Below are 27626 nucleotides of genomic sequence, written 5' to 3' on the forward strand. Positions count from 1 at the left end.
TTAGCCATTAGCTCTAAAGCTACAAAACGACGTCGTTGTCTGTATGATTTTGATTGAATGATAATATAAAAGTCTCTGTCGTCATGGTCACAGCGAGCGATGGCGTCACTTCCACGGCTTCATTTTCACATTCGATAAATAAATAAAACTAAACCTTTGTTCATGTGGAAATTAAAACTTCTCAGACGATCTTTTGTCGTTGATCTGACGGGACCCGAGCGCCTGTTTCCCCCCAGAAGGGGCGGGACCTTCAGGCGCCGCGGCTCCGCCTACAGAAGTTTACCTGAGGTGGTTCTAACTCTTTATTACACAACTCTGTCCGATACTGATAAGGCGAAGAACTCGGGGGCGTCGGAGGCACTGGGGGTCCTCGGGTGCGTTGCTCATTGGTCGGGCAGAAGAACCTCCACAGTCAGGTGGACGGTCTTGGGCTGCAGGAGGCTGTAGGTGTTGTCGAAGCGCAGAACGTCTGAGGGACACAGAGGGTTAACAGCGGGTACTCCCTGTAACAGCAGGTGCTCTCACTAACAGCGGGGGAGTGGGGTACTCACAGACGCCGGCGCGCTCACACGTCACCGAGCCGTCCTCAGGGACCAGGTGGGCGTTGTAGCGCTGACTCGACACCACCTCCAGCATCTCCGCAGCTTTCTGCCGCTCGGCTCTCCGGCTCTTCAGGAAGACGCCGAAGCCGATGTCGGCGCTGTCGCTGCAGAACTGCCACCTGCAAACACGGACGCTCTGTGGGTCTGACGAGCTACTCTCTAAGAGCAAGTCCACAAGTACAGACGCGCTCATTACAAAAACACAAACTTTATTTAGAACTTAAAGTACAACAAAACCCGGGAAGCTTAAACATGTGGAGAGGTAAAGTGCAGTCTGTTTGAAAGCATAACTATAGATATTTATACAATTTCACACATTTTTGGCCCTCGCTCCAAATGAGAGGGACACCCCTGGTCGAGCTGGTGCTGCTGTGCACATAAAGGAGACACTATTCCTTTGACACGTAAAGTTATACACCAGGTCCTCTGGCTGTGTTTTGGTAATTCACCGCCATGTGTTTGGTTTTAGTTTTGGAACATTTAAAGGAACAGGCCAGCGTTTTTCCAGACTGAGATATGTTCTTACCTGAGCTGTGACGAGTTCTTTAGGACCTGTCTGATCTTCCCCCGTGCAAAGTATAATTACACAAAATGAAACAATGTAGTTAATAATAGTTCGAAATCCGCGCAGTAATCTTCACTTTACTGTGCGGATGCCAAACTACTCCTGGTATTATTACGCCTTACAATATAGTTCCCCCCTTTATCCGCTTAGAAAATCCACATTGTTTAATTGTGTGTAATTATACTTTGTAGTGGAACACTTCACGTAACCATATTTAAATAGGGAAAACGTGGAAGAGCTTGGTAGCTTCTATCTTGACCTGTTTTGGAGCTATAGAGGAGAGAGGGAGAGGCTAAATGCTAACGCCGTCTGCGCTGTGTTTACGTGACTGAAGATCAGACAGGTCCTAAAGAACTCGTCACAGCTCAGGTAAGAACATGTCTCAGTGTGGAAAAACAGTGGCCTGTTCCTTTAAATGACACTCTGGATTTGTTACTTTATAAAACAGGATGTTCTGCTCAGCAGTGCAGAAAACGGTCTGGTGTCTGTGGCATGTGTGATGCAGGGGCGTGTTGGCCCTGCAGGAGGCGCACCTGAGCACGCAGCCCGGGGCCAGGATCTCATAGTCCAGCTGGCGGGTGGAGCGACGACTGACCACCAGGCTCTGCTCGTACTGGACCTTCACGTGGTCCCTCACGTAGTAGCGTCGAGGCACCGGCCCCACGTGGTTTATCTGCAAACAGACGAGCGTTAAAGACAAGAAGGACCAGGACGGAACAAAACCAGGACAGGAAACACTTACCGGAGCCGGGAGACAAACCGGAACAAAACCAGGACAGAAAACACTTACCGGAGCCGGGGCCGCGAGACAAACCGGAACAAAACCAGGACAGAAAACACTTACCGGAGCCGGGGCCGCGAGACAAACCGGAACAAAACCAGGACAGGAAACACTTACCGGAGCCGGGGCCGCGAGACAAACCGGAACAAAACCAGGACAGAAAACACTTACCGGAGCCAGGAGACAAACCGGAACAAAACCAGGACAGAAAACACTTACCGGAGCCGGGGCCGCGAGACAAACCGGAACAAAACCAGGTCAGAAAACACTTACCGGAGCCGGGGCCGCGAGACAAACCGGAACAAAACCAGGACAGAAAACACTTACCGGAGCCAGGAGACAAACCGGAACAAACCCAGGACAGAAAACACTTACCGGAGCCGGGGCCGCGAGACAAACCGGAACAAAACCAGGACAAAAAACACTTACCAGAGCCGGGAGACAAACCGGAACAAAACCAGGACAGAAAACACTTACCGGAGCCGGGGCCGCGAGACAAACATCACAGTTACTCTTACGTCTGTCAATAAAGCGAACGCGGGTTTGAAGAGCTGCATAGTGGTCGCCTAGTCTATATAATAATCAAATCCCTACAAACTAAAGGATAAAGGAGAATATACAGATATATATGTGTGTAAACACATGCACAATAGTTTTATGACTTAATTGACCTTTCGCAAAAGCCCCGCCCCCATGTTTGTGAGCTCCGTCAGGAAGTGGAGTTTAACACATGTCATAACGGGGAAGAAGATCCTCCAGATCAAGGCCGTGCAGGAACACACAGTGAGAACCAGATGTCCACACTGAACCACACGGTCTAACAGGGAACCACAATCAACTTTTACGTTTTTAGAAATATTTTTAAAAAATCTATTTGTCAAATTCCAGAAGAATCAGAGATAGAATTTTTTACACATTGTTTTTATTTGTTTACATTCATTTCATTCATATTTGGTAGAATTGCCTTTAAACTGTATATTTTGTGTATATTTTTTGTCTGAAGCTCAGACCTGAGCTTCAGACCTGAGCTTCAGAGCAGCTTCATCATCATCTGGGCTAAAGGAACAGGAAGGTTCGTGTGTGTAAACTTCTGATTTTTAAAATTCTAATTGACCTAAAAAAAATTAAATTCAAATAAAGATAAAAATAAAAAGTTAATTCTGGTTTCATGTCTGTCAGTGAGGAAAACATGCAAATGTGGCTTGTTGTGAAGTGTATGTAAACATCTGGTTCTCACTGTATTCATTATGCACCAAAGGGAACAGTGAGCTTTAGGAGATGGGAAGATCCTGCCCGGCTGCGTTTCTTTGTAAGTACGACTCATGGGGCGTCTGCAATGTCTCATTATTTTAATAAGTGCACAGAACAGTGTTACAGCTGTTTCCCGCCCTCCCCCACTGAACCCTCTGCAGCTCTATCCACGGTCACATCTGGGCGTCCGCGGGTGGAGCCGCTCCTACAGCAGAGCGCGGCGACCCTCTGAGCTCGAGTCTCGGTGAGCTTCCATTTCCTGAGGCCAGTTTATCTGAGGAGACGTGACAGGGCGGGTCAGTCTGCAGGTCCTGATAAAGAGAGGGGGCTACGGCGAGCTAACCACGCGGCAGGAGGGAGGAGCTACAGGGGCGGCGGGAGGGAGGAGCTACAGGGGCGGCGGGAGGGAGGAGCTACAGGGGCGGCGGGAGGGAGGAGCTACAGGGCGGCGGGGAGGAGGAGCTACAGGGCGGGTCAGTCTGCAGGTCCTGATAAAGAGAGGGGGCTACGGCGAGCTAACCACGCGGCGGGAGGGAGGAGCTACGGGGGCGGCGGGAGGGAGGAGCTACAGGGGCGGCGGGAGGGAGGAGCTACGGGGGCGGCGGGAGGGAGGAGCTACAGGGGCGGCGGGAGGGAGGAGCTACGGGGGCGGCGGGAGGGAGGAGCTACAGGGGCGGCGGGGAGGCTGGGTCTCTCAGCTCCTCTTCCAAACATTTACAATGGTCCAACAACAATCCTGACCGTTTTGAATCATGATGATTATTTGTCCCAGACTTTCTAAGATCAGTGTCTTCTGGTTTGACCTCAGTCTGAGCCTAACCCTGATCAGTCGCTCGTTTGTGACTCTGAAAGTCCAGAATTTGAGGATTTCATTTGAATGCGACAGTGAGCACAGATTTCACATGTGCTCGTCTGTGTGTTAGACAGTTCTAAGTTCTTGTCTGTTCTGGGTCGTGTCGTGGCGTTGAAGAGCTTTTGTTCAGCGGCTAAAATGTTTCCTTTCACACATGTGACATTTATTTATTTATCTTTAAACCTTTTGCGAGTATTGCAGTTTTTCTTTGTATTGGTGATGAATGAGGATTTGCTGAGGTCATCATCATCAGCTGATCCGTGTCTTTGTGACCACAGCAGCATTCTCTAACACAAGCTGAAGTTTAACTTCATCTCAGCAACGGCTGAAGATCAGAGTGCTGGATGAGGTTCTGAACCACATACAGTATTATCCTAAAACAGGGATCTCCAAAGGCTTGCTACATTTCTACACACGCTTGAAAAGTCATATTCTTTATTTTGAACAGAATCGACAAACTCTGCGACTCTCTGTAACTCTGCGACTCTGTGTCTTTGAAGCAGAACCAGCTCTGTGATAGTTTAGATTTGTCAAAGCAGCTCCGGGTTAAAAGGTTGGAAAAAATGGGTTTAATATCTTTCACTTCGTCGTTACTTTACTTGCAAAAATGTGGTCTAAAACCATGCAAGGCTTAACCTGGCACTATCTGGGCAGTGGTGACTCTGCGACCCCCAAAGCGACCCCCAAAGCGACCCCCAAAGTGACCCCCAAAGTGACCCCCAAAGTGACCCCCAAAGTGACCCCCAAAGTGACCCCCAAAGCGACCCCCAAAGCGACCCCCAAAGCGACCCCCAAAGCGACCCCCAAAGCGACCCCCAAAGCGACCCCCAAAGTGACCCCCAAAGCGACCCCCAAAGCGACCCCCAAAGCGACCCCCAAAGTGACCCCCAAAGCGACCCCCAAAGTGACCCCCAAAGCGACCCCCAAAGCGACCCCCAAAGCGACCCCCAAAGTGACCCCCAAAGCGACCCCCAAAGCGACATGAGGGGATCTAAACCTCTACAGCAGCACTGCACCTAAAGGCGTCATGCCGACCTGCGCAGGGCGTGGTTCTACTGCGCCATGATAAGGGGCGTGGCCTCACCCAGGTGCGGCAGCGCGGGTCTCCGTCAGGGTCGGTCCGTTTGCCTCCGTACATTCCTGGCAGCTCGTCTACATCGATGTATTTCAGCAGCTCCTCCTGCCAGTTTGCTGAACAGACCACAGGGGAAATAATAATAATGAATAATAATAATAATATACAGAGTACAGACGATGACTCAAGAACCTCCATTGAAGATGGACAACTCCTGTACGACTGAGAGCCTACACAGACATGAACAATGTTTCCGATTTAGAGGAAAAGCTTTTTTCACTAAATCACAAAAAACTGATACAGAAAAATGGATGTAATTTTCAGGTTCTTAATTATTTTGAGTATTTAAGTATGTTTATGGTAACCCAGCGTAATCAGTGTTTTCTGGCAGATGTCATGATTTCTTAGCATTTCATTTAGTGTTTTTTTTTATCATCTTCGTCTTTTATCCAAAGTTAAGCCGTTTTTATCTTTTAATCTTTATGAGCAAGTCGTGCACGCTTTTATTTCAAGCCGTCTGGACGACTGCAACGCACTTTACTCGGGTATCAGCCATAAAGCACTTTCCCGATTGCAGTTAGTCCAGAACTCCGCGGCACGACTTTTAACAGGGACCAAAAAACGTGAGCATATCACCCCAATCCTCGCGTCTTTGCACTGGCTCCCTGTTCATTTTAGAATTGATTTTAAAATTTTGTTGTTTGTTTTTAAAGCTCTAAATGGACTGGCCCCGCAGTACATCACAGACCTCATCCGAATTTACCGCCCCCCACGCGCTTTGAGGTCTGAGGGACAGCTCCAGCTAATGGTTCCGAAGACGAACCGTAAAACCAGAGGGGACAGAGCGTTCGCCGTTGTCGGCCCTAAGCTGTGGAACGCTCTGCCCCTTCACGTCCGTACGGCCCCCACCCTGGAGTGTTTTAAATCTCGTCTTAAGACTCACTTTTATTCTCTGGCTTTTAGCACCGCGTAAGTTGTGTGGTCCCCTGTGTCTTTTTTTAAATTTTATTTTATTTTTTATTTTTTTATTGAGTTTTATTCTTATTTATAGTTTTTAATGTGTTTTTATTTATATTTATTCTTTTAAACTGTTTTATTCATATCTATTGTTTTACACTCATATAGCGGTAGAGCTCATTTGCATTGTTTTGGTTTTATTGATTTTGTTGCATGTGCAGCACTTTGGAAACGTTTTGTTGTTTAAATATGCTATAGAAATAAAGTGGATTGGATTGGATTGCTCAAATAACAGCTCTTATGATCCAAGGTTCCAGTGCAATCACACAACTGTCCCTTCGACTGCTCGTTCTTCCAGTGGTTTCATGGCTGATTGTGATGATGGAGGAAGAACCTCAGAGTCATGTTCTGAAAAGGGCACATGAGCTCCGGAGAATCCTGTGACATAAACCTCACTCTACACGCGTCTCTAATTCTCAGTAAATGTGAAGAAGAAGAATCCGCCTCACCTCCGAGGATGTGGATCTTCTGCCGTGTGTTTTCGCTCAGAAAGTGTTTGACGAGATTATAGGCCACAGGAAACAGTTTGGGCGCTGGAACGACATAATCACGGTTCATACATTTCAGAAATATATAAATGTATAAATGTGTCCCACCTCACCTTTGATGACGAACAGACGCTTCAGACCCTCGGGGTAGTTCTCCTCAAACATCTGGAGGATCTAAGAGAGAGACAGTCATGGAGTGGACATGGTTAGGGCAGAACCACCCCCGCCTTCACTAAGCACATTTTTTACAAATCGGCTTTACCCAAAACCACTTTCCACCTGCAGTCGCTGGGCTTAAAAACAATACACATATTTAAAATACATTTCCCCCAAAACATCACACACTTCATCCATTCCTCAGCATTCATGCTCTTGCACACTCCAGCATACACTCCAATTACACCACATTATGGGAACAGGTTTGTTTTAAAATAAGACATTTTTTGACCTGGTGTGAAAAACTGTTAAAATGTACAATGTGGTCGGCTCTGTTGAAGAATAAGACAGACATTTGTCATCATGAACCTTAGAGAACTATATTACAATGATTCCAGGGCCTTAAGGCTGTTTTACGCCTGAGACCAACTTGTCATGCTGGGACAAAAGTGCAGAATTATCATCACATTTAGATATAAATTAGATCCATCTATGGTCGGAAAGGTGGTTAACTAACTAACCCTAACCCTAACCCTAGGTCAACTTTTTAATATGTTTTTTGAAACTTAAATTTGGGTCAAGAATGACTCCTAAATATATAATTTGGACATTTAAATGAATTGATTTTTGGCTCAGTTTCACCAAACGAGAACTTACGGCTGTTTGTGAAAAACATAAAAACGTTTTGTCGTTTAGCTTTTACATTTGGGTAATGACTGGACAAAATGCACTCAGGTTAAGACGGGGGATAAGAGGTGAGGTTGTTGCTCCAGAACAGGCTCCGTGTTGACCACAGCCTGAAGAGATCCTAACAAGATGTTGTTTTTTTAAATTTAGGATCTGATTTTTTATGACAAACACAGATTTGCTTTGTTTTTTCAAATGAAAAATGTGCACTTCCACATGAGCTCCTTCATCTGATGTATCGATTGTGGTCCGCGACTTCCATCTGAAAAGCCAGGTGTTGAAGTGGGTTCTCCTTGTTCTGAATGAAGTTTCTCTGTCAGGATGTTGCTGCCTCACGAAAGGCAATGACTCAATGGCCTCTTCTCTTCTTTGTTAAAGGTACTTTTGTTGTAAATGCGTCGCCGTTTCTGGCTTCACACAACTTTAAATATCATTACCAAATCCTAGTTATTAAAGATATTAAATCTGCAGTGTCTAATTCCACGTACCTCTCCGTATGTTTCTATGGCCGGCCTCCACAGGTGCTTCAGACCCAGACCCTCCACATCGTAGATCATCGTGATGGACTCCACGTTTCTGTTGAGCTGGAGGGCAAAGGGTCAGGGGTCAGACTAATGTGACTAATGTGAGATGTTTGTGGTCCTCACTTTCTGAGACTGAAGGTCACACTCCTGCTGCAGCCGCTCACAGTCGCGGATCTTGGACTTGATGAAGTCTTGTTTGGAGGCCGACAGGAACAGGCCTTTGGGGTCCACGGGGCCGATCACGTCGTACCAGATGGGGCTGCCATCGCGGTCGTAGCCACACATGCCCCCAGACAGGTACTTCTCTATCACCTGAGAACACACACACAGGTACTTCTCTATCACCTGAGAACAAACAACCACAGGTACTTCTCTATCACCTGAGAACAAACAACCACAGGTACTTCTCTATCACCTGAGAACAAACAACCACAGGTACTTCTCTATCACCTGAGAACAAACACACACAGGTACTTCTCTATCACCTGAGAACAAACAACCACAGGTACTTCTCTATCACCTGAGAACAAAGAACCACAGGTACTTCTCTATCACCTGAGAACAAACAACCACAGGTACTTCTCTATCACCTGAGAACAAACAACCACACAGGTACTTCTCTATCACCTGAGAACAAACAAGCACAGGTACTTCTCTATCACCTGAGAACAAACCACCACAGGTACTTCTCCATCACCTGAGAACAAACACACACAGGTACTTCTCCATCACCTGAGAACAAACAACCACAGGTACTTCTCCATCACCTGAGAACAAACACACACAGGTACTTCTCCATCACCTGAGAACAAACAACCACAGGTACTTCTCTATCACCTGAGAACAAACAACCACAGGTACTTCTCTATCACCTGAGAACAAACACACACAGGTACTTCTCCATCACCTGAGAACAAAGAACCACAGGTACTTCTCTATCACCTGAGAACAAACACACACAGGTACTTCTCCATCACCTGAGAACAAACAACCACTTGTACTTCTCCATCACCTGAGAACAAACACACACAGGTACTTCTCCATCACCTGAGAACAAACACAGGTACTTTTCTATCACCTGAGAACAAACAACCACACAGGTACTTCTCTATCACCTGAGAACAAACAGACACAGGTACTTCTCCATCACCTGAGAACACACAACCACAGGTACTTCTCTATCACCTGAGAACAAACACACACAGGTACTTCTCTATCACCTGAGAACAAACAACCACAGGTACTTCTCTATCACCTGAGAACAAACAACCACAGGTACTTCTCTATCACCTGAGAACAAACAACCACAGGTACTTCTCTATCACCTGAGAACAAACACACACAGGTACTTCTCTATCACCTGAGAACAAACAACCACAGGTACTTCTCTATCACCTGAGAACAAAGAACCACAGGTACTTCTCTATCACCTGAGAACAAACAACCACAGGTACTTCTCTATCACCTGAGAACAAACAACCACACAGGTACTTCTCTATCACCTGAGAACAAACAAGCACAGGTACTTCTCTATCACCTGAGAACAAACCACCACAGGTACTTCTCCATCACCTGAGAACAAACACACACAGGTACTTCTCCATCACCTGAGAACAAACAACCACAGGTACTTCTCCATCACCTGAGAACAAACACACACAGGTACTTCTCCATCACCTGAGAACAAACAACCACAGGTACTTCTCTATCACCTGAGAACAAACAACCACAGGTACTTCTCTATCACCTGAGAACAAACACACACAGGTACTTCTCCATCACCTGAGAACAAAGAACCACAGGTACTTCTCTATCACCTGAGAACAAACACACACAGGTACTTCTCCATCACCTGAGAACAAACAACCACTTGTACTTCTCCATCACCTGAGAACAAACACACACAGGTACTTCTCCATCACCTGAGAACAAACACAGGTACTTTTCTATCACCTGAGAACAAACAACCACACAGGTACTTCTCTATCACCTGAGAACAAACAGACACAGGTACTTCTCCATCACCTGAGAACACACAACCACAGGTACTTCTCTATCACCTGAGAACAAACACACACAGGTACTTCTCTATCACCTGAGAACAAACAACCACAGGTACTTCTCTATCACCTGAGAACAAACACACACAGGTACTTCTCTATCACCTGAGAACAAACAAACACAGGTACTTCTCTATCACCTGAGAACAAACAACTACACAGGTACTTCTCTATCACCTGAGAACAAACAACCACAGGTACTTCTCTATCACCTGAGAACAAACAACCACAGGTACTTCTCTATCACCTGAGAACAAACACACACAGGTACTTCTCTATCACCTGAGAACAAACACACACAGGTACTTCTCTATCACCTGAGAACAAACACACACAGGTACTTCTCTATCACCTGAGAACAAAGAACCACAGGTACTTCTCTATCACCTGAGAACAAAGAACCACAGGTACTTCTCCATCACCTGAGAACAAACAACCACACAGGTACTTCTCTATCACCTGAGAACAAACACACACAGGTTCTTCTCTATCACCTGAGAACAAACAAACACAGGTTCTTCTCTATCACCTGAGAACAAACAAACACAGGTTCTTCTCTATCACCTGAGAACAAACAAACACAGGTTCTTCTCTATCACCTGAGAACAAACAAACACAGGTTCTTCTCTATCATCTGAGAACAAACAAACACAGGTTCTTCTCTATCATCTGAGAACAAACAAACACAGGTACTTCTCTATCACCTGAGAACAAACAAACACAGGTACTTCTATATCACCTGAGAACAAACAACCACAGGTACTTCTCTATCACCTGAGAACAAACACACACAGGTACTTCTCCATCACCTGAGAACAAACACACAGGTACTTCTCTATCACCTGAGAACAAACAAACACAGGTACTTCTCTATCACCTGAGAACAAACAACCACAGGTACTTCTCTATCACCTGAGAACAAACACACACAGGTACTTCTCCATCACCTGAGAACAAACACACAGGTACTTCTCTATCACCTGAGAACAAACAACCACAGGTACTTCTCCATCACCTGAGAACAAACACACACAGGTACTTCTCTATCACCTGAGAACAAACAACCACAGGTACTTCTCCATCACCTGAGAACAAAAACACACAGGTACTTCTCTATCACCTGAGAACAAACAACCACACAGGTACTTCTCCATCACCTGAGAACAAACACACAGGTACTTCTCTATCACCTGAGAACAAACAACCACAGGTACTTCTCCATCACCTGAGAACAAACAACCACAGGTACTTCTCCATCACCTAAGAACAAACAACCACAGGTACTTCTCCATCACCTGAGAACAAACAAACACAGGTACTTCTCTATCACCTGAGAACAAACACACAGGTACTTCTCTATCACCTGAGAACAAACAACCACACAGGTACTTCTCCATCACCTGAGAACAAACACACAGGTACTTCTCTATCACCTGAGAACAAACAACCACAGGTACTTCTCCATCACCTGAGAACAAACAACCACAGGTACTTCTCCATCACCTAAGAACAAACAACCACAGGTACTTCTCCATCACCTGAGAACAAACACACACAGGTACTTCTCTATCACCTGAGAACAAACAACCACAGGTACTTCTCCATCACCTGAGAACAAACACACAGGTACTTCTCTATCACCTGAGAACAAACAACCACAGGTACTTCTCCATCACCTGAGAACAAACAACCACAGGTACTTCTCCATCACCTGAGAACAAACAACCACACAGGTACTTCTCCATCACCTGAGAACAAACAACCACAGGTACTTCTCTATCACCTGAGAACAAACACACACAGGTACTTCTCCATCGAGAACAAACAACCACAGGTATTTCTCTATCACCTGAGAACAAACAACCACAGGTACTTCTCTATCACCTGAGAACAAACACACACAGGTACTTCTCTATCACCTGAGAACAAACAACCACACAGGTACTTCTCCATCACCTGAGAACAAACACACAGGTACTTCTCTATCACCTGAGAACAAACAACCACAGGTACTTCTCCATCACCTGAGAACAAACAACCACAGGTACTTCTCCATCACCTAAGAACAAACAACCACAGGTACTTCTCCATCACCTGAGAACAAACACACACAGGTACTTCTCCATCACCTAAGAACAAACAACCACACAGGTACTTCTCCATCACCTGAGAACAAACACACAGGTACTTCTCTATCACCTGAGAACAAACAACCACACAGGTACTTCTCCATCACCTGAGAACAAACACACAGGTACTTCTCTATCACCTGAGAACAAACAACCACAGGTACTTCTCCATCACCTGAGAACAAACAACCACAGGTACTTCTCCATCACCTAAGAACAAACAACCACAGGTACTTCTCCATCACCTGAGAACAAACAACCACAGGTACTTCTCTATCACCTGAGAACAAACAACCACAGGTACTTCTCTATCACCTGAGAACAAACAACCACACAGGTACTTCTCCATCACCTGAGAACAAACACACAGGTACTTCTCTATCACCTGAGAACAAACAACCACAGGTACTTCTCCATCACCTGAGAACAAACAACCACAGGTACTTCTCCATCACCTAAGAACAAACAACCACAGGTACTTCTCCATCACCTGAGAACAAACACACACAGGTACTTCTCTATCACCTGAGAACAAACAACCACAGGTACTTCTCCATCACCTGAGAACAAACACACAGGTACTTCTCTATCACCTGAGAACAAACAACCACAGGTACTTCTCCATCACCTGAGAACAAACAACCACAGGTACTTCTCCATCACCTGAGAACAAACAACCACACAGGTACTTCTCCATCACCTGAGAACAAACAACCACAGGTACTTCTCTATCACCTGAGAACAAACACACACAGGTACTTCTCCATCACCTGAGAACAAACACACACAGGTACTTCTCTATCACCTGAGAACAAACAACCACAGGTACTTCTCTATCACCTGAGAACAAACAACCACAGGTATTTCTCTATCACCTGAGAACAAACAACCACAGGTACTTCTCCATCACCTGAGAACACACACACACAGGTACTTCTCCATCACCTGAGAACAAACACACACAGGTACTTCTCTATCACCTGAGAACAAACAACCACAGGTACTTCTCCATCACCTGAGAACAAACAACCACAGGTACTTCTCCATCACCTAAGAACAAACAACCACAGGTACTTCTCCATCACCTGAGAACAAACACACACAGGTACTTCTCTATCACCTGAGAACAAACAACCACAGGTACTTCTCCATCACCTGAGAACAAACACACAGGTACTTCTCTATCACCTGAGAACAAACAACCACAGGTACTTCTCTATCACCTAAGAACAAACACACACAGGTACTTCTCTATCACCTAAGAACAAACACACAGGTACTTCTCTATCACCTAAGAACAAACACACACAGGTACTTCTCCATCACCTGAGAACAAACAACCACAGGTATTTCTCTATCACCTGAGAACAAACAACCACAGGTACTTCTCTATCACCTGAGAACAAACAACCACAGGTATTTCTCTATCACCTGAGAACAAACAACCACAGGTACTTCTCTATCACCTGAGAACAAACACACACAGGTACTTCTCTATCACCTGAGAACAAACAACCACACAGGTACTTCTCCATCACCTGAGAACAAACACACAGGTACTTCTCTATCACCTGAGAACAAACAACCACAGGTACTTCTCCATCACCTGAGAACAAACAACCACAGGTACTTCTCCATCACCTAAGAACAAACAACCACAGGTACTTCTCCATCACCTGAGAACAAACACACACAGGTACTTCTCCATCACCTAAGAACAAACAACCACACAGGTACTTCTCCATCACCTGAGAACAAACACACAGGTACTTCTCTATCACCTGAGAACAAACAACCACACAGGTACTTCTCCATCACCTGAGAACAAACACACAGGTACTTCTCTATCACCTGAGAACAAACAACCACAGGTACTTCTCCATCACCTGAGAACAAACAACCACAGGTACTTCTCCATCACCTAAGAACAAACAACCACAGGTACTTCTCCATCACCTGAGAACAAACAACCACAGGTACTTCTCTATCACCTGAGAACAAACAACCACAGGTACTTCTCTATCACCTGAGAACAAACAACCACACAGGTACTTCTCCATCACCTGAGAACAAACACACAGGTACTTCTCTATCACCTGAGAACAAACAACCACAGGTACTTCTCCATCACCTGAGAACAAACAACCACAGGTACTTCTCCATCACCTAAGAACAAACAACCACAGGTACTTCTCCATCACCTGAGAACAAACACACACAGGTACTTCTCTATCACCTGAGAACAAACAACCACAGGTACTTCTCCATCACCTGAGAACAAACACACAGGTACTTCTCTATCACCTGAGAACAAACAACCACAGGTACTTCTCCATCACCTGAGAACAAACAACCACAGGTACTTCTCCATCACCTGAGAACAAACAACCACACAGGTACTTCTCCATCACCTGAGAACAAACAACCACAGGTACTTCTCTATCACCTGAGAACAAACACACACAGGTACTTCTCCATCACCTGAGAACAAACACACACAGGTACTTCTCTATCACCTGAGAACAAACAACCACAGGTACTTCTCTATCACCTGAGAACAAACAACCACAGGTATTTCTCTATCACCTGAGAACAAACAACCACAGGTACTTCTCTATCACCTGAGAACAAACAACCACAGGTATTTCTCTATCACCTGAGAACAAACAACCACAGGTACTTCTCTATCACCTGAGAACAAACACACACAGGTACTTCTCTATCACCTGAGAACAAACCACCACAGGTACTTCTCTATCACCTGAGAACAAAGAACCACAGGTACTTCTCTATCCCCTGAGAACAAACAAACACAGGTACTTCTCCATCACCTGAGAACACACTCCCCCACACAGGTATTACTCCTTAGACGAGAGAGGAGCTTCCTTACCTCCGGGGGGCGCCACTCTGTCAGGATGGCATCTACACCCATCTGTTTCCTGAACTCCAGATGCTGCAAAAAGAAACATGACATGACTGAGTCACTCAGATCTCACAAGTCCATAAAACCTTTGAAAGTTCCGTCTGTAGATCATTCCTGACCCCGTCGAAACATTTCCGCTCCTTTGGCAATGTCTCTGAAACACCTCGTACTTCTGGGTCAGTTACAGATGAGGAAAATGGCACTGGGAGATTCTGGGTTCCTGAGGCTCCACACTTGATTTTACCAGATAAGATAATCCTTTATTGATTTCACAACGGAGAAATTCACTTGTTACGATCGGCTCAATAAGAAACAGTTAAACAGTAGAAAAAAGAAGCATCTTAATATGTACAATAAGCAAAAGCAAAAATCTTAAGGGGCGGAATTACAGATTCAGAAATATGAATAAATACAAATAGGATCAAAATTAGAACAGATTATATAGAGTACAATATCAGGGTGTAAAGTTACAGTCCTAGTGACGCTGATACAGGGAATAAAGTGCAGCTCATACATGGATTATTGCATATGTTATTGTTGTACAATCTGAGCAGTGGGGATGAACGACCTGCCACTGAAAGAGCTGCTCAGCTCCTCTACAGTCTTGTGCAGTGGGTGGAGGTGTTGTCCATGATGGAGGTGAGCTTGTCTAATACCCTCCTGTCCACCAGGGGGCAGCCCAGGACAGGCAACTACGGTCCTGTCCCAATATGGCGACTGCGTCCCTCTGACGAGGTGATGGTGGATTCAGGTGAGGAGTGTGGGCCTGTGTGTGGTGGTTCAGGTGAGGAGTGTGAGCCTGTGTGTGGTGGTGATGGTGGTTCAGGTGAGGAGTGTGGGCCTGTGTGTGGTGGGTTCAGGTGAGGAGTGTGGGCCTGTGTGTGGTGGTGATGGTGGTTCAGGTGAGGAGTGTGGGCCTGTGTGTGGTGGGTTCAGGTGAGGAGTGTGGGCCTGTGTGTGGTGATGGTGGTTCAGGTGAGGAGTGTGGGCCTGTGTGTGGTGGGTTCAGGTGAGGAGTGTGGGCCTGTGTGTGGGGGGTTCAGGTGAGGAGTGTGGGCCTGTGTGTGGTTCAGGTGAGGAGTGTGGGCCTGTGTGTGGTGGGTTCAGGTGAGGAGTGTGGGCCTGTGTGTGGTGGTTCAGGTGAGGAGTGTGGGCCTGTGTGTGGTTCAGGTGAGGAGTGTGGGCCTGTGTGTGGTGGGTTCAGGTGAGGAGTGTGGGCCTGTGTGTGGTGGGTTCAGGTGAGGAGTGTGGGCCTGTGTGTGGTGGGTTCAGGTGAGGAGTGTGGGCCTGTGTGTGGTGGGTTCAGGTGAGGAGTGTGGGCCTGTGTGTGGTGATGGTGGTTCAGGTGAGGAGTGTGGGCCTGTGTGTGGTGGGTTCAGGTGAGGAGTGTGGGCCTGTGTGTGGTTCAGGTGAGGAGTGTGGGCCTGTGTGTGGTGGGTTCAGGTGAGGAGTGTGGGCCTGTGTGTGGGGGGTTCAGGTGAGGAGTGTGGGCCTGTGTGTGGTGGTTCAGGTGAGGAGTGTGGGCCTGTGTGTGGGGGGTTCAGGTGAGGAGTGTGGGCCTGTGTGTGGTTCAGGTGAGGAGTGTGGGCCTGTGTGTGGTGGGTTCAGGTGAGGAGTGTGGGCCTGTGTGTGGTGGTTCAGGTGAGGAGTGTGGGCCTGTGTGTGGTTCAGGTGAGGAGTGTGGGCCTGTGTGTGGTGGGTTCAGGTGAGGAGTGTGGGCCTGTGTGTGGTGGGTTCAGGTGAGGAGTGTGGGCCTGTGTGTGGTGGGTTCAGGTGAGGAGTGTGGGCCTGTGTGTGGTGATGGTGGGTTAAGGTGAGGAGTGTGGGCCTGTGTGTGGTGGGTTCAGGTGAGGAGTGTGGGCCTGTGTGTGGTGGGTTCAGGTGAGGAGTGTGGGCCTGTGTGTGGTGATGGTGGTTCAGGTGAGGAGTGTGGGCCTGTGTGTGGTGGGTTCAGGTGAGGAGTGTGGGCCTGTGTGTGGTTCAGGTGAGGAGTGTGGGCCTGTGTGTGGTGGGTTCAGGTGAGGAGTGTGGGCCTGTGTGTGGTGGTTCAGGTGAGGAGTGTGGGCCTATGTGTGGTGATGGTGGTTCAGGTGAGGAGTGTGGGCCTGTGTGTGGTGGGTTCAGGTGAGGAGTGTGGGCCTGTGTGTGGTGGGTTCAGGCAGGGGTGTCGGACTGGGGGGGTAAAGGGTACTGAGTACCCAGGGCCCAGAGCAGGGGAGGGGCCCTCAGAAATGCTGCAGAAAGCGTTCTGTATTGTACTTTCTAAGTCTCCTCATAATTGATACTATAAGAACTGAATATAACGGGGCTAAAATACAATGGCTGCTACACAGAATTTTGCACAAACAATAACGATGGAAAATATCTCAGGGCCCTGACACCCCTTTAAAAATGTGCCACATGGTTCAGCCCACACACGGTGTTCAGCACCGTGCGCTTCAACTCTGCAGTGACTTTGATGAGGTGGACTCTGTAATGTAATGACACAGAGCTATGAGGAAAGACAGATCTTAGTCTTACCTCGCTCTAATGTGCTTTTATTTAACACTAGCCTGTTCTAGCGGAGCTGAGAGGAAACTTTCTGTCATAAATGACACTTAAACATGAGGTGAGGTTAGTCCTGCCTCTGCCTGCTCTGAGAAGAGGATGGTGCAGGTGCTGAGTCAGAGACAGAGCTCCTTCTCTCCTCGTTTTAACCTCTAAAGTTTCTCTTTCCTCATATTTATTATAATTGAGCCATCAGGCCAATACAGTGACAAAAGCCACAGGTTGCGCACGCCGTTATCACCAAATTAATTATGCTAATTATTTTATATTTTAATTAATTTGGATCCACGCATTGTAAATGCGCAGCTTTGGAGACGAGTCAACCTGGTTCTAGTGAAAGGTGGAGCTCGAGCCGTTTAGTCGATTCCAACATAACTTTTTACAACACCAATTTACTGACAATACACTTAAAGGTACAGGCATCAAATATGGTGAGACTAAATAAGACTGAAGCCCTTGAGTTTTGTGTTCAGGCCTGTGGCCACAGAGACATCATAGTATCATCATTTTTTGTAAAATAGCATTTTAAAGCCTATTTTAAAGTCACAAATGTGTTATTTTGCACAGATATCCCATGTCCCTGGTTCAGTCCTCCTGTTTAATGTGATGCTAATAATCATTATGCTCTACCTAAAACTATCCATTTCAATTGGCCCAATGAACGTAGAATATTCCACTCTAATCTAAATATCTATGTCACTACAGGATTAAAGGTTATTCAGTTTCTGTAACTGAAGCCAAATCAAATGCAATTTCAAGTCAAACATTGACTTGAAACAAACAAACAAACAATAAAACAAACAAACAAACCATGAACTAGTACCCATTGGATTGGATATGTGTTTGTATATGAAGCACTTTTTTGGCCGTAGTTAAGGTAAATATAATAAAGTTATAATAGAATATAAATGAACTGCACTGTCAAACCACTAAACCACTGTTATGTGGTCAAAGAACATAGAATATGAAATGTGAATTTAATATGGGGGGTGGGGTCCACCAAGATAGTTTGTACCCAGGGCCCAGAATTTAGTGCTACGCCCCTGGGTTCAGGTGAGGAGTGTGGGCCTGTGTGTGGTGATGGTGGTTCAGGTGAGGAGTGTGGGCCTGTGTGTGGTGATGGTGGTTCAGGTGAGGAGTGTGGGCCTGTGTGTTGTGGGTTCAGGTGAGGAGTGTGGGCCTGTGTGTGGTGGGTTCAGGTGAGGAGTGTGGGCCTGTGTGTGGTGGGTTCAGGTGAGGAGTGTGGGCCTGTGTGTGGTGGTTCAGGTGAGGAGTGTGGGCCTGTGTGTGGTGGTTAAGGTGAGGAGTGTGGGCCTGTGTGTGGTGATGGTGGGTTAAGGTGAGGAGTGTGGGCCTGTGTGTGGTGGGTTCAGCTGAGGAGTGTGGGCCTGTGTGTGGTGATGGTGGTTCAGGTGAGGAGTGTGGGCCTGTGTGTGGTTCAGGTGAGGAGTGTGGGCCTGTGTGTGGTGATGGTGGGTTCAGGTGAGGAGTGTGGTGAGTGTGGTGAGTGTGGTGATAGTGGGGGTGGGGCTTTACCTTGCGCAGCATGGCTTCAGCCTTCTGAACATTGAAGCTTCTGGCTGAAACACATAAAGACATGATGTGAAGTGTTCGAGTCAGAGGTTCGAGGTTTGAGGATTTGGGACTGAAAGTGGAACAGTGTGACCGGCCTGAACAAACACACGATTGTTTAATAGCACGTCTAATGTGCTTAGCTCTGGTGCTAATATTTCTGCTCAAGAGTGTCACAACAGCCTGGATTATACAAGTAATGCCCCTCGGGGGGGGCGGGGGGGGCGGGGGGGGGCACTCAGGCCTGTGTTCAGTCTGTGCATCATCCGCCTCATGTTCCCAGAAAAGGCCAAACAAAACTAATGAGACACACAAAGAAACTGGAATTCTGAACATGCTTCAAATGTAGGGGCCCTCGGACACACACTCGAACCAACTCACACAATCACACACAAACACACAAACACACAAACACACACACACGCACACACACACGCAAACACGCACTACAATCACATGGGCAGGAAAGTGTGTTGCCCAACGGCTCCTCACTTGCAGGAGCCGCCTGGTTGTAAGTATATACAGTATATGATATTTCCAGTGGGATTCTTGTGTGTTTGGAAGCCCTTCGACTCCTCTCTCCAACAGACTGTAGTCGGTGGCACATCTTTAATGCGATTAGCCTCATAGATCCGTCTGATATGCAGTAATCCCCACAGAGCCTTTCACAACGGCTCTGCTGCCACTTCCCCTGTGAGCACACTCACCTCGCAGCCAGCGCAACAGGAAGTGGTCGCTCTGCGCAGGAAGCCGCGGCAGTATGTCTTGGATATTCTTCCGAAACTGAAAGAATTACACAAAGAAAACACATAAACATTCACAGAAACAGGGCTGATCCTCCCTCCCTCAGAAGCATTGCCTTTGCAGTTAATCTTTATATTCCAGCCTCCAGACGTTTGTGAAAGAGGCCGAGCTGCTTTTCAACTGGAGAGTAGTAACGCCTCATTTGAAAGCTAAGACCTTGCAGTTTAGGTAACTGGTTAATGTCACATTATTCTGTGCAAAGGGCGACATAGATCTGCAGTCTATGGTTTAAAGATCAGAATTATTAACAGGCCGAAATAAAAAGTGTGAATTTAATACGATATTTCAAACAGAAGCTCGACATAAAGTTTCTCTTTCCACTGTTGGATAAAATGTTTGCAGATCTTCAGAAACTGATTTTGTGGCATTAAAATTGCAGTAAAAAGTATTAAATGTGACTTTCCTGGTTATGAAAGCATATTATAAAGCATATATTTATATATACTTGACCCCCGGGCCTCACGTCGTTTAGATCTTTAGATCTGGATGTGTGGATTCAGATTCAGAAAACTTTATTGATCCCAAAGGGCTGATTGTTCCACAAGACTGTTCTGACAAACGAGGTGGAGAAGGGGTTGGTTTTCCAAGAAGGTCCATAAAAACGACACTGCCCCGAGATACATTTAGCTTCTGTAGGTCTGAAGTCCCTTTGTTTCACTCCAATGACTTTGATTAGAGTGAAGCAGTTTGTTTTTATCGTTCACAAACAGAAGCTGAGAGGCTCTTCATGAAGCTGCACAGGATCCTTTTCTTTACATTAAAAGAGTTCAGCTTCCTTCAAAGGGAGATTCTCTGCTGACCCCGTTTAAAGATGATTTGTGTTCACAGTCACTTCACTGTGACTGACGCAGCCGCCCAGAGGGGGCGCTGTGGAGCGTCTAAAATCAATAACATGTCTTTGGTTTTTGAGACATTTAAAACAAGACAGTCAGTGTTGCACCATTCGATAAACTCTGTCGATGTGATGGTTCATTTCAGATAACCAGGACCTGAACTAACCCTAAAAAAACCTTCTAATGATTGTAGATGTGTAGTTAATAATGAACAGGTGGGTTTCACACTTTTAGAGAATATAAAGTCATCAAGGGAACTTCATCCAAACTGGAATAGGAGCCCTTTAAGAGTGTCCTGGTTTAACTCCTGTTTCCTGATGGAGAATGAAACGTCCTCCTCCCACCAGGAGATCAGGACTGAACCTAAACTGAACTTAAAAACTAAAGCAGTGAAACGATCCGTCCATGTTCACATTACACCGGCCCCTTATGGCGCCCCCTGGTGGAGGACGGCCTCGCAGCTCCTTCCTGTTGGTCTCATTTTATCTTTGGACGGTTCAGAAATTCAACTTGTCAGTCCACACAAGGACCAGGATGTTTGGCCTTGTTCCTCACTGTCACATATAAACAACTCAATCCAGCCAAACCACTCTTGGTCAGAAAGACAATCCTCATTAGCATATGTAGCATGAAGCTAACGTTAGCTTCCTGGTTGTCCGTGCTTAAATGCCGCGTTCATGTGGAGCTCGCTTTTGGTCTGTGTCATGTGTTTTTTATGGGAAAGTGTGGATTTTGACACAAATAAAAATGGTCTTTTATCACTGATTAGCGTTTAGCTCAGCGCATCGTTTAAATCAGTACAAAGTAAATCCTTCCCCTCGTCCCTCTGGGGGAAATACAAGTGTTAATGGGATGATTGGGGGCTACTTTTTCTCCCCCTGGTGTCTGACCAGAAAACCACAATTGCAACTTCACTGCCTCCGGGTCGGTGTCACCAATACACACTAATGGTATCACAACGAAGAAGCTAACAGCTAACTGTGGGCTAGCTCCACTTAAACAGTATTTACAGCCAGGTCTGAGTGAAACAATGATCTCCTTTGTGTAACTGGATGAACAATATCCCTTTGTCTTTTCTGTCAGCGTAGTCTTTACTCTCAAGGGGAATTAATGAGTAAAAAACACAACATGTACAACAGCTGCAGTGGCGCTTACGGCCTCTCGGGGCAGGAGTTACTTAGTACTGCTTTAAATGTGTTGTTAGCATCTCAAAAGCTAAACAGTTTTTAAAGACCCTGTAAATAAGATAAGATAAGATAAACCTTTATTGATCTCACAAAGGAGAAATTCACTTGTTACAGTCGGCGTTACTTCACAGTCTTATTGTACAGTCTGACAGCAGTGGGGATGAAGGCTTTGCGGTAGCGCTCCGTCCTGCACTGAGGGTGTCTCAGTCTGCCACTGAGAGAGCTGCTCAGCTCTTCTAAATGTACTTTTCGCTTCATTGATGTCGGGCTTTTACCTCCGAGGAACGGCAGCTCATCAGAGTTTAAGGTAAAAGCTCCACATGAGACGAGAAAAGATCAGATTTCTGCGTCAGGAGGAAGTCGTGAGTTTCCCAGTTCCAGATGAAACACAAACGCAGCATAAGTATTTATGGGCTCACATGTCTCTGTATCTTTATTTAGTATAACGTAATATTCATAATTTAGTGTTTGTTGAAGTAGTGGTGAAGTGTTTCAAGAGTAATAGAGAAATGAAGTGGTCTGAAGAAGGGTCACTCGGTGAGCATTAAAAAAGCTTGGGATCTTTCATTTCTCTATTATTCCTGTTTTTTTCCCCCGCACACTGACTTAGAGCTGTGGATGTGTGTGTTTTTACCCACAAAGTGTTTCAACAGCCCATAAATATTTAAAACACTGACAATGCTAATCGGGAATCTAACATTAGCTTCATGCTACATATGCTAACGCTAGCAACGAGTGCCATTTTTCGCTTCTACTTAACAACTGACTTGACTGGTGTGAGATAAATATGTTTGTCCAACAGAAGCGGCTAAAAGAGTGAAAGGTGTGATTCCCGTGAGAGGTTTCCTGCCCACTCGGCCACGCCCCCTTCTACCACGACACCACGAGTCCATATGCTGGAGCTGATGCTGCCTTCAGGAGCTCTGGGAAAGATGAAGAACACAAGGAGAAAGAACCTGCTGCCACAGGATCTGCTTTCATCAGTAAAACATGACACAAGGAGGGAAATGGTAAATAAAGTGTCGGCTCTGATGCACAAATATAAATCAACCCTACGTGATTCAGAAAACAGTCCTACAGAGCAAACGTCTGCTCCACAAGTGGTGTTTACTATAATTACGAGAGCACATGAAGGCAGCATTAGTCCAGGGTAAATACAGTAATGACACTGTTGAGTCTGCACCTGCACCTGTAAGAGTCTGTGTCCCAGCAGGGGGGGGGGGCCCACCTCAGTACACAGGGGCCCCAGATACATTAAAGGAACTGAGATCTGTTCTGACCTGAGCTGAGACGAGTTCATGCGTAACTGTCTGGTCTGTGTGCGTGCGCTCAGTCACACAAGTCGACGTCCGTGCTGTAATATCGTCAAAGTGCTCCAGGTGTTATTACGCCTCACAACATAGTTCCCCTTTTTATCCACTTAGAGAATCCAGATGTTTCCTTCAGGCTCACGCAGCTGTATTTAAAGAGGAAAACGTGGACAAGCTCAGTGGCTTCTAACATCACCCCAGTTTGGAGCTATATCTCTTCTGGGAGAGGCTAAATGCTAGGCTAAATGCTAGGCTAAATGCTAGGCTAGTCTTTGTGTGTGTGACTGAGCACATACACAAAGACTAGACAGTTACGGATCAACTCGTCTAAGCTCAGGTAAGAACAGATCTCGCAGTGTGTTCCTTTAAGTCATACATGAAGGACTCCTGCCTGATGATCACGACGAGGCTTTTCTTTTTCAATTGTATTTTATAAACAATTAAAGAGTCACATTAGGTGGTTAATGATGCCGACCCTAAACCTGCTCCACAGTCATTTAAATCTTTATATTTACACTGAAGGGAAAAGTCTTTCTCCATCGACACATGAACAAACCAGAGGGAGAAACCATGTCCTTCATCTGCATTCACTAAAAACCGCTGAGCTTCACTGGTGAAGCAAAAAGTCAAGCTAGTGTTTTACTGTCTGTAACTCACTCATGGGGGGTCATGGTGGGTCAGGGGGGGTCACAGAGATATGATATCGATATATATTTAAGATCTAACGAGCTCTAACCACTGTGCCACCGTGTGCCCGGGACTGGAACAAACGTCCAATAATAATCGACCCTTTTGAGTTACTGTTACTATTACTATTACTATTACTATTACTGTTACTGTTACTGTTACTGTTGCTGTCACTGTTACTGTTACTGTTTCTGTTTCTGTTACTGTTACTGTTGCTGTCACTGTTACTGTTACTGTTTCTGTTTCTGTTACTGTTACTGTTGCTGTCACTGTTACTGTTACTGTTGCTGTCACTGTTACTGTTACTGTTTCTGTTTCTGTTTCTGTTACTGTTACTGTTGCTGTCACTGTTACTGTTACTGTTGCTGTCACTGTTACTGTTACTGTTTCTGTTTCTGTTTCTGTTACTGTTACTGTTGCTGTCACTGTTACTGTTACTGTTGCTGTCACTGTTACTGTTACTGTTTCTGTTTCTGTTACTGTTTCTGTTACTGTTTCTGTTTCTGTTACTGTTACTGTTACTGTTTCTGTTACTGTTTCTGTTTCTGTTACTGTTACTGTTGCTGTCACTGTTACTGTTTCTGTTACTGTTTCTGTTTCTGTTACTGTTACTGTTGCTGTCACTGTTACTGTTACTGTTTCTGTTTCTGTTTCTGTTACTGTTACTGTTGCTGTCACTGTTACTGTTACTGTTGCTGTCACTGTTACTGTTACTGTTTCTGTTTCTGTTTCTGTTACTGTTACTGTTGCTGTCACTGTTACTGTTACTGTTGCTGTCACTGTTACTGTTACTGTTTCTGTTTCTGTTACTGTTACTGTTGCTGTCACTTGATTTTGTCATCTTGAATTCTTCCATCCAGCTGAATCTAATGCAGAACCTCCATGACGTGAGTCATTCAAATATTACTGAAATATGCAAATATTCAGCAACACAAATGTTCATTGAACACAGGTTTGGAAGTTGACTTTACTGGAATGAGTGAGTTACAGACACTTTTTAAAGCACTCGGTTTCCTGGATTAAAGACCTTAAAGACCTTTAAAGAGTGAATGAGGGAACGGTTCCTTTAAAGCAGCAGTTATAAATTGTGACGAGCCAAAGGAAAGCACTTTGTTAAAGTGATCGTTTCTTTAGCCCTTTGGACCTTTGACCCCCGCCCACCTTATCTCACTACCATACACTTAAAGGTGCATTTTACAACGTTTGATGTGGAAAAGCGTTGATATTAGTGTGTATTTGACCTTTCAGTGACCCCGTGGCTGTGTCAGTCCTTTACTTTCCACCACAGTCTCTCAGATGATCCAGGATCAGCTGGTTTGTAGGATCGGCTCACCTGAAACCTGCAAAACAACTGATCCTGGAGCGTTTTAAAGGCACTGTGGTGGAAAGTAAAGGACTGACCGCTCATACCAATCTGTCAAACACAAAATGGGTTAGTCTAATAATTCCACATTGTTTAAATAATACATGTGTAGATTTGTTACATTTAAGGCATAAGAAAAACTTTGATTGTTTTTACGTCCAAGCGTTCAGGATTCTGATATTTGTCGACCTGATTCTACTGTGGGATTTTGGAAACACTTCACTGCTGATCTTCAAACCTCTGACCCCCCAGAGGGGGGGGGGGGGGGGGGGGGTAAAGTCGAGCCTTTTCTCAGCTCGACTTTACCCAAATCTAAACACTTCTCGACTGGAGAGCAACAGAGAAACACCTCATCTGAAAGCTAAGACCAACGACAGTGATCCCAACCTTTCTGTCACTTTTTTTATTGCGTTTTTTTTAAGCTTTTAGATTTGGGTAAAGCCAAACTGGAGAGAATGTGCTCGGATCAGGTGGGGGTTGAGAGGTTAACTGTGGTCCCCATAAGCCACACACAGACAAACAAAACTGAGCACATTTTCCCCAGTTTGGCTTTACCCAAAACTAAAAACTTCTTGAAGAAAGTGACAGAAAAGCCACAAAAACAAGGATGAAAACGCAACAAAAAAGACATAAAAAGACACGTCAAAAACAGTTGCCTTTTTGTATCTGATCTTTCACATTAGTTGTTACTGTGGCCTTTGAGATTTGGGTAAAGCTGGATGGAGAAAAGGCGCTCGGTTTCGGCGGGGGTTAAGAGGTTGAGAGACTGTTACATGTGGTGAGTCCAGCGCAGGATCAGCTGACCGTGACGCACCGGTAACGCCGCACCAGCCGCGGTGACCGGGCGGACAGCAGCACCACAGCGGGGGGGCCACGGGGGGAGGATGGGGGAGGAGGATGTGGTACCGACCTGCTCCAGCGCCTCCGCCTGCCGCGGGCTCAGGTCCCCCGTTCTCCCGCTCATGTCTCCGCCGTGTGTGAGGATGAAGTGCGCACAGACCTGCGCCCGGAGTGACGACACGCGGCGCTTACGTCACGCTGATCCCGCCCAGCCGTCTGAAACAGCCAATCAGCAGCTCGGCCGCACAAAGAGGATTAACGCATTTTAAAGCAGTGCTAAGTAACTCACGCCCCCTACAGGCCATGAGCGCCACTGCAGGTGTGTTAATGATCCGGAGAGGAAATCCTGACAGAAAAGACAAAGGGACAGAGGGATATGTTTAAATAATGTTTAAGTGGCGCCAGCCTGCAGTTAGCCTGTTAGCTTCTTCATTAGTGTGTATTGGTGACTCTGACCCCGAGGCAAGAAAGTTGCAATTGTGGTTTTCTGTCCAGAGTGTCCAACTTTACCGTCACAGACATTTATTAGTGACAAAGAGGCAGCGAGACCTGATATTTGATTCTGAGCGTTTGAAGAAACTCAAATACATAATAAATACTTTGTAAACTCACTCTTTCATTTACAAGCGTGATCAGTGTGCAGTGCGTGGGGGAGGGAGGGGGAACCTCTGAAGGGACCGGTTTATCTTCAATATTTGACTTCAGCTCAAAGCGAGAGTTAATTTAATGTAAACTTCTTCTACACTATGATTGTGCTCCTGCTCTCGTTAGGCCTGAGCTCCATCAGAAATATAGAAATATATGTTGCAAACCTGCTGCCCTCTGGTGTTCGCTCTGGGCTGGTGCAGCTGTGACGTGTTGGAGAAAGTCGAGCTCCCTCAGTTAGGCCTTAAATAACTTCTGTACAATTGATTAGTTGAAGTAGTTCAAACAAAGGGCGGTTTAATGTGTGTGAGAAGTTTGGATTCTGTCCCCACAGTGTTCTACACCCACAGTGTTCTGTACCCACAGTGTTCTGTACCCACAGTGTTCTACCCCCACAGTGGAGCAGTTGTTCCAAGGTGAGCTCTGCCCATGAGGCCCCGGGTTACGGTGGCACTCGGGGCACAAAGAAGCCCCCACTGAAGATGGGCGGGTCCATCAGGGCGAGGGCTGAGGACAGAGTCATCACAGATTGAAAAGAGCCTGACGATTGTTCCACTGGTTGGTTTGAGGTCTGTAAAGGTGAAGTCGTATCTTTCGTCCGGGGCAGGAGAAGGTTCAGGTTTGAATCATCACAAGTGGAGGAGGATCTTCATTCCATGATTAATAAGTCACAAGGTCTCAGGTCCTTCTTTTGGTGGTTTTTGTGTGACTGAGGACACACAAAGAC

At 45.9% G+C, this 27626-nt stretch overlaps 1 protein-coding gene across 1 annotated transcript; it reads right to left on the reverse strand.

The window, feature by feature from the left end:
• Nucleotides 1–362: 362 nt before the first annotated feature.
• On the reverse strand, nt 363–26438 carry LOC306978174 (SEC14-like protein 2). The gene is made up of 12 exons (XM_079576678.1): nt 26325–26438; nt 19938–20013; nt 19195–19238; nt 15079–15141; nt 8123–8311; nt 7964–8059; nt 6746–6806; nt 6594–6677; nt 5137–5243; nt 1701–1840; nt 552–721; nt 363–469 (listed from the first exon to the last, which is right to left on the reverse strand). Exons 1-12 carry the CDS (start codon nt 26376–26378, stop codon nt 384–386), a joined length of 1170 nt encoding a protein of 389 aa, XP_079432804.1. The 5' UTR covers nt 26379–26438; the 3' UTR covers nt 363–383.
• Between the last annotated feature and the right edge of the window lie 1188 nt (nt 26439–27626).

This window comes from Gobius niger (assembly GCF_951799975.1).
Source record: "Gobius niger genome assembly, chromosome: 1".
NCBI lineage: Eukaryota > Metazoa > Chordata > Actinopteri > Gobiiformes > Gobiidae > Gobius > Gobius niger.

What these genes read in the sequence shown, in the direction of transcription:
- LOC306978174 (XM_079576678.1), bottom strand. Translation starts at nt 26,378, where the DNA reads ATGAGCGGGAGAACGGGGGACCTGAGCCCGCGGCAGGCGGAGGCGCTG. An exon ending in CCTGTTGCGCTGGCTGCGAG is followed by an intron (nt 19,239 to 19,937) that starts GTGAGTGTGCTC and finishes TATGTGTTTCAG; the next exon opens with CCAGAAGCTTCAATGTTCAG. An exon ending in CAGAGTGGCGCCCCCCGGAG is followed by an intron (nt 8,312 to 15,078) that starts GTAAGGAAGCTC and finishes GTGTGTTCTCAG; the next exon opens with GTGATAGAGAAGTACCTGTC.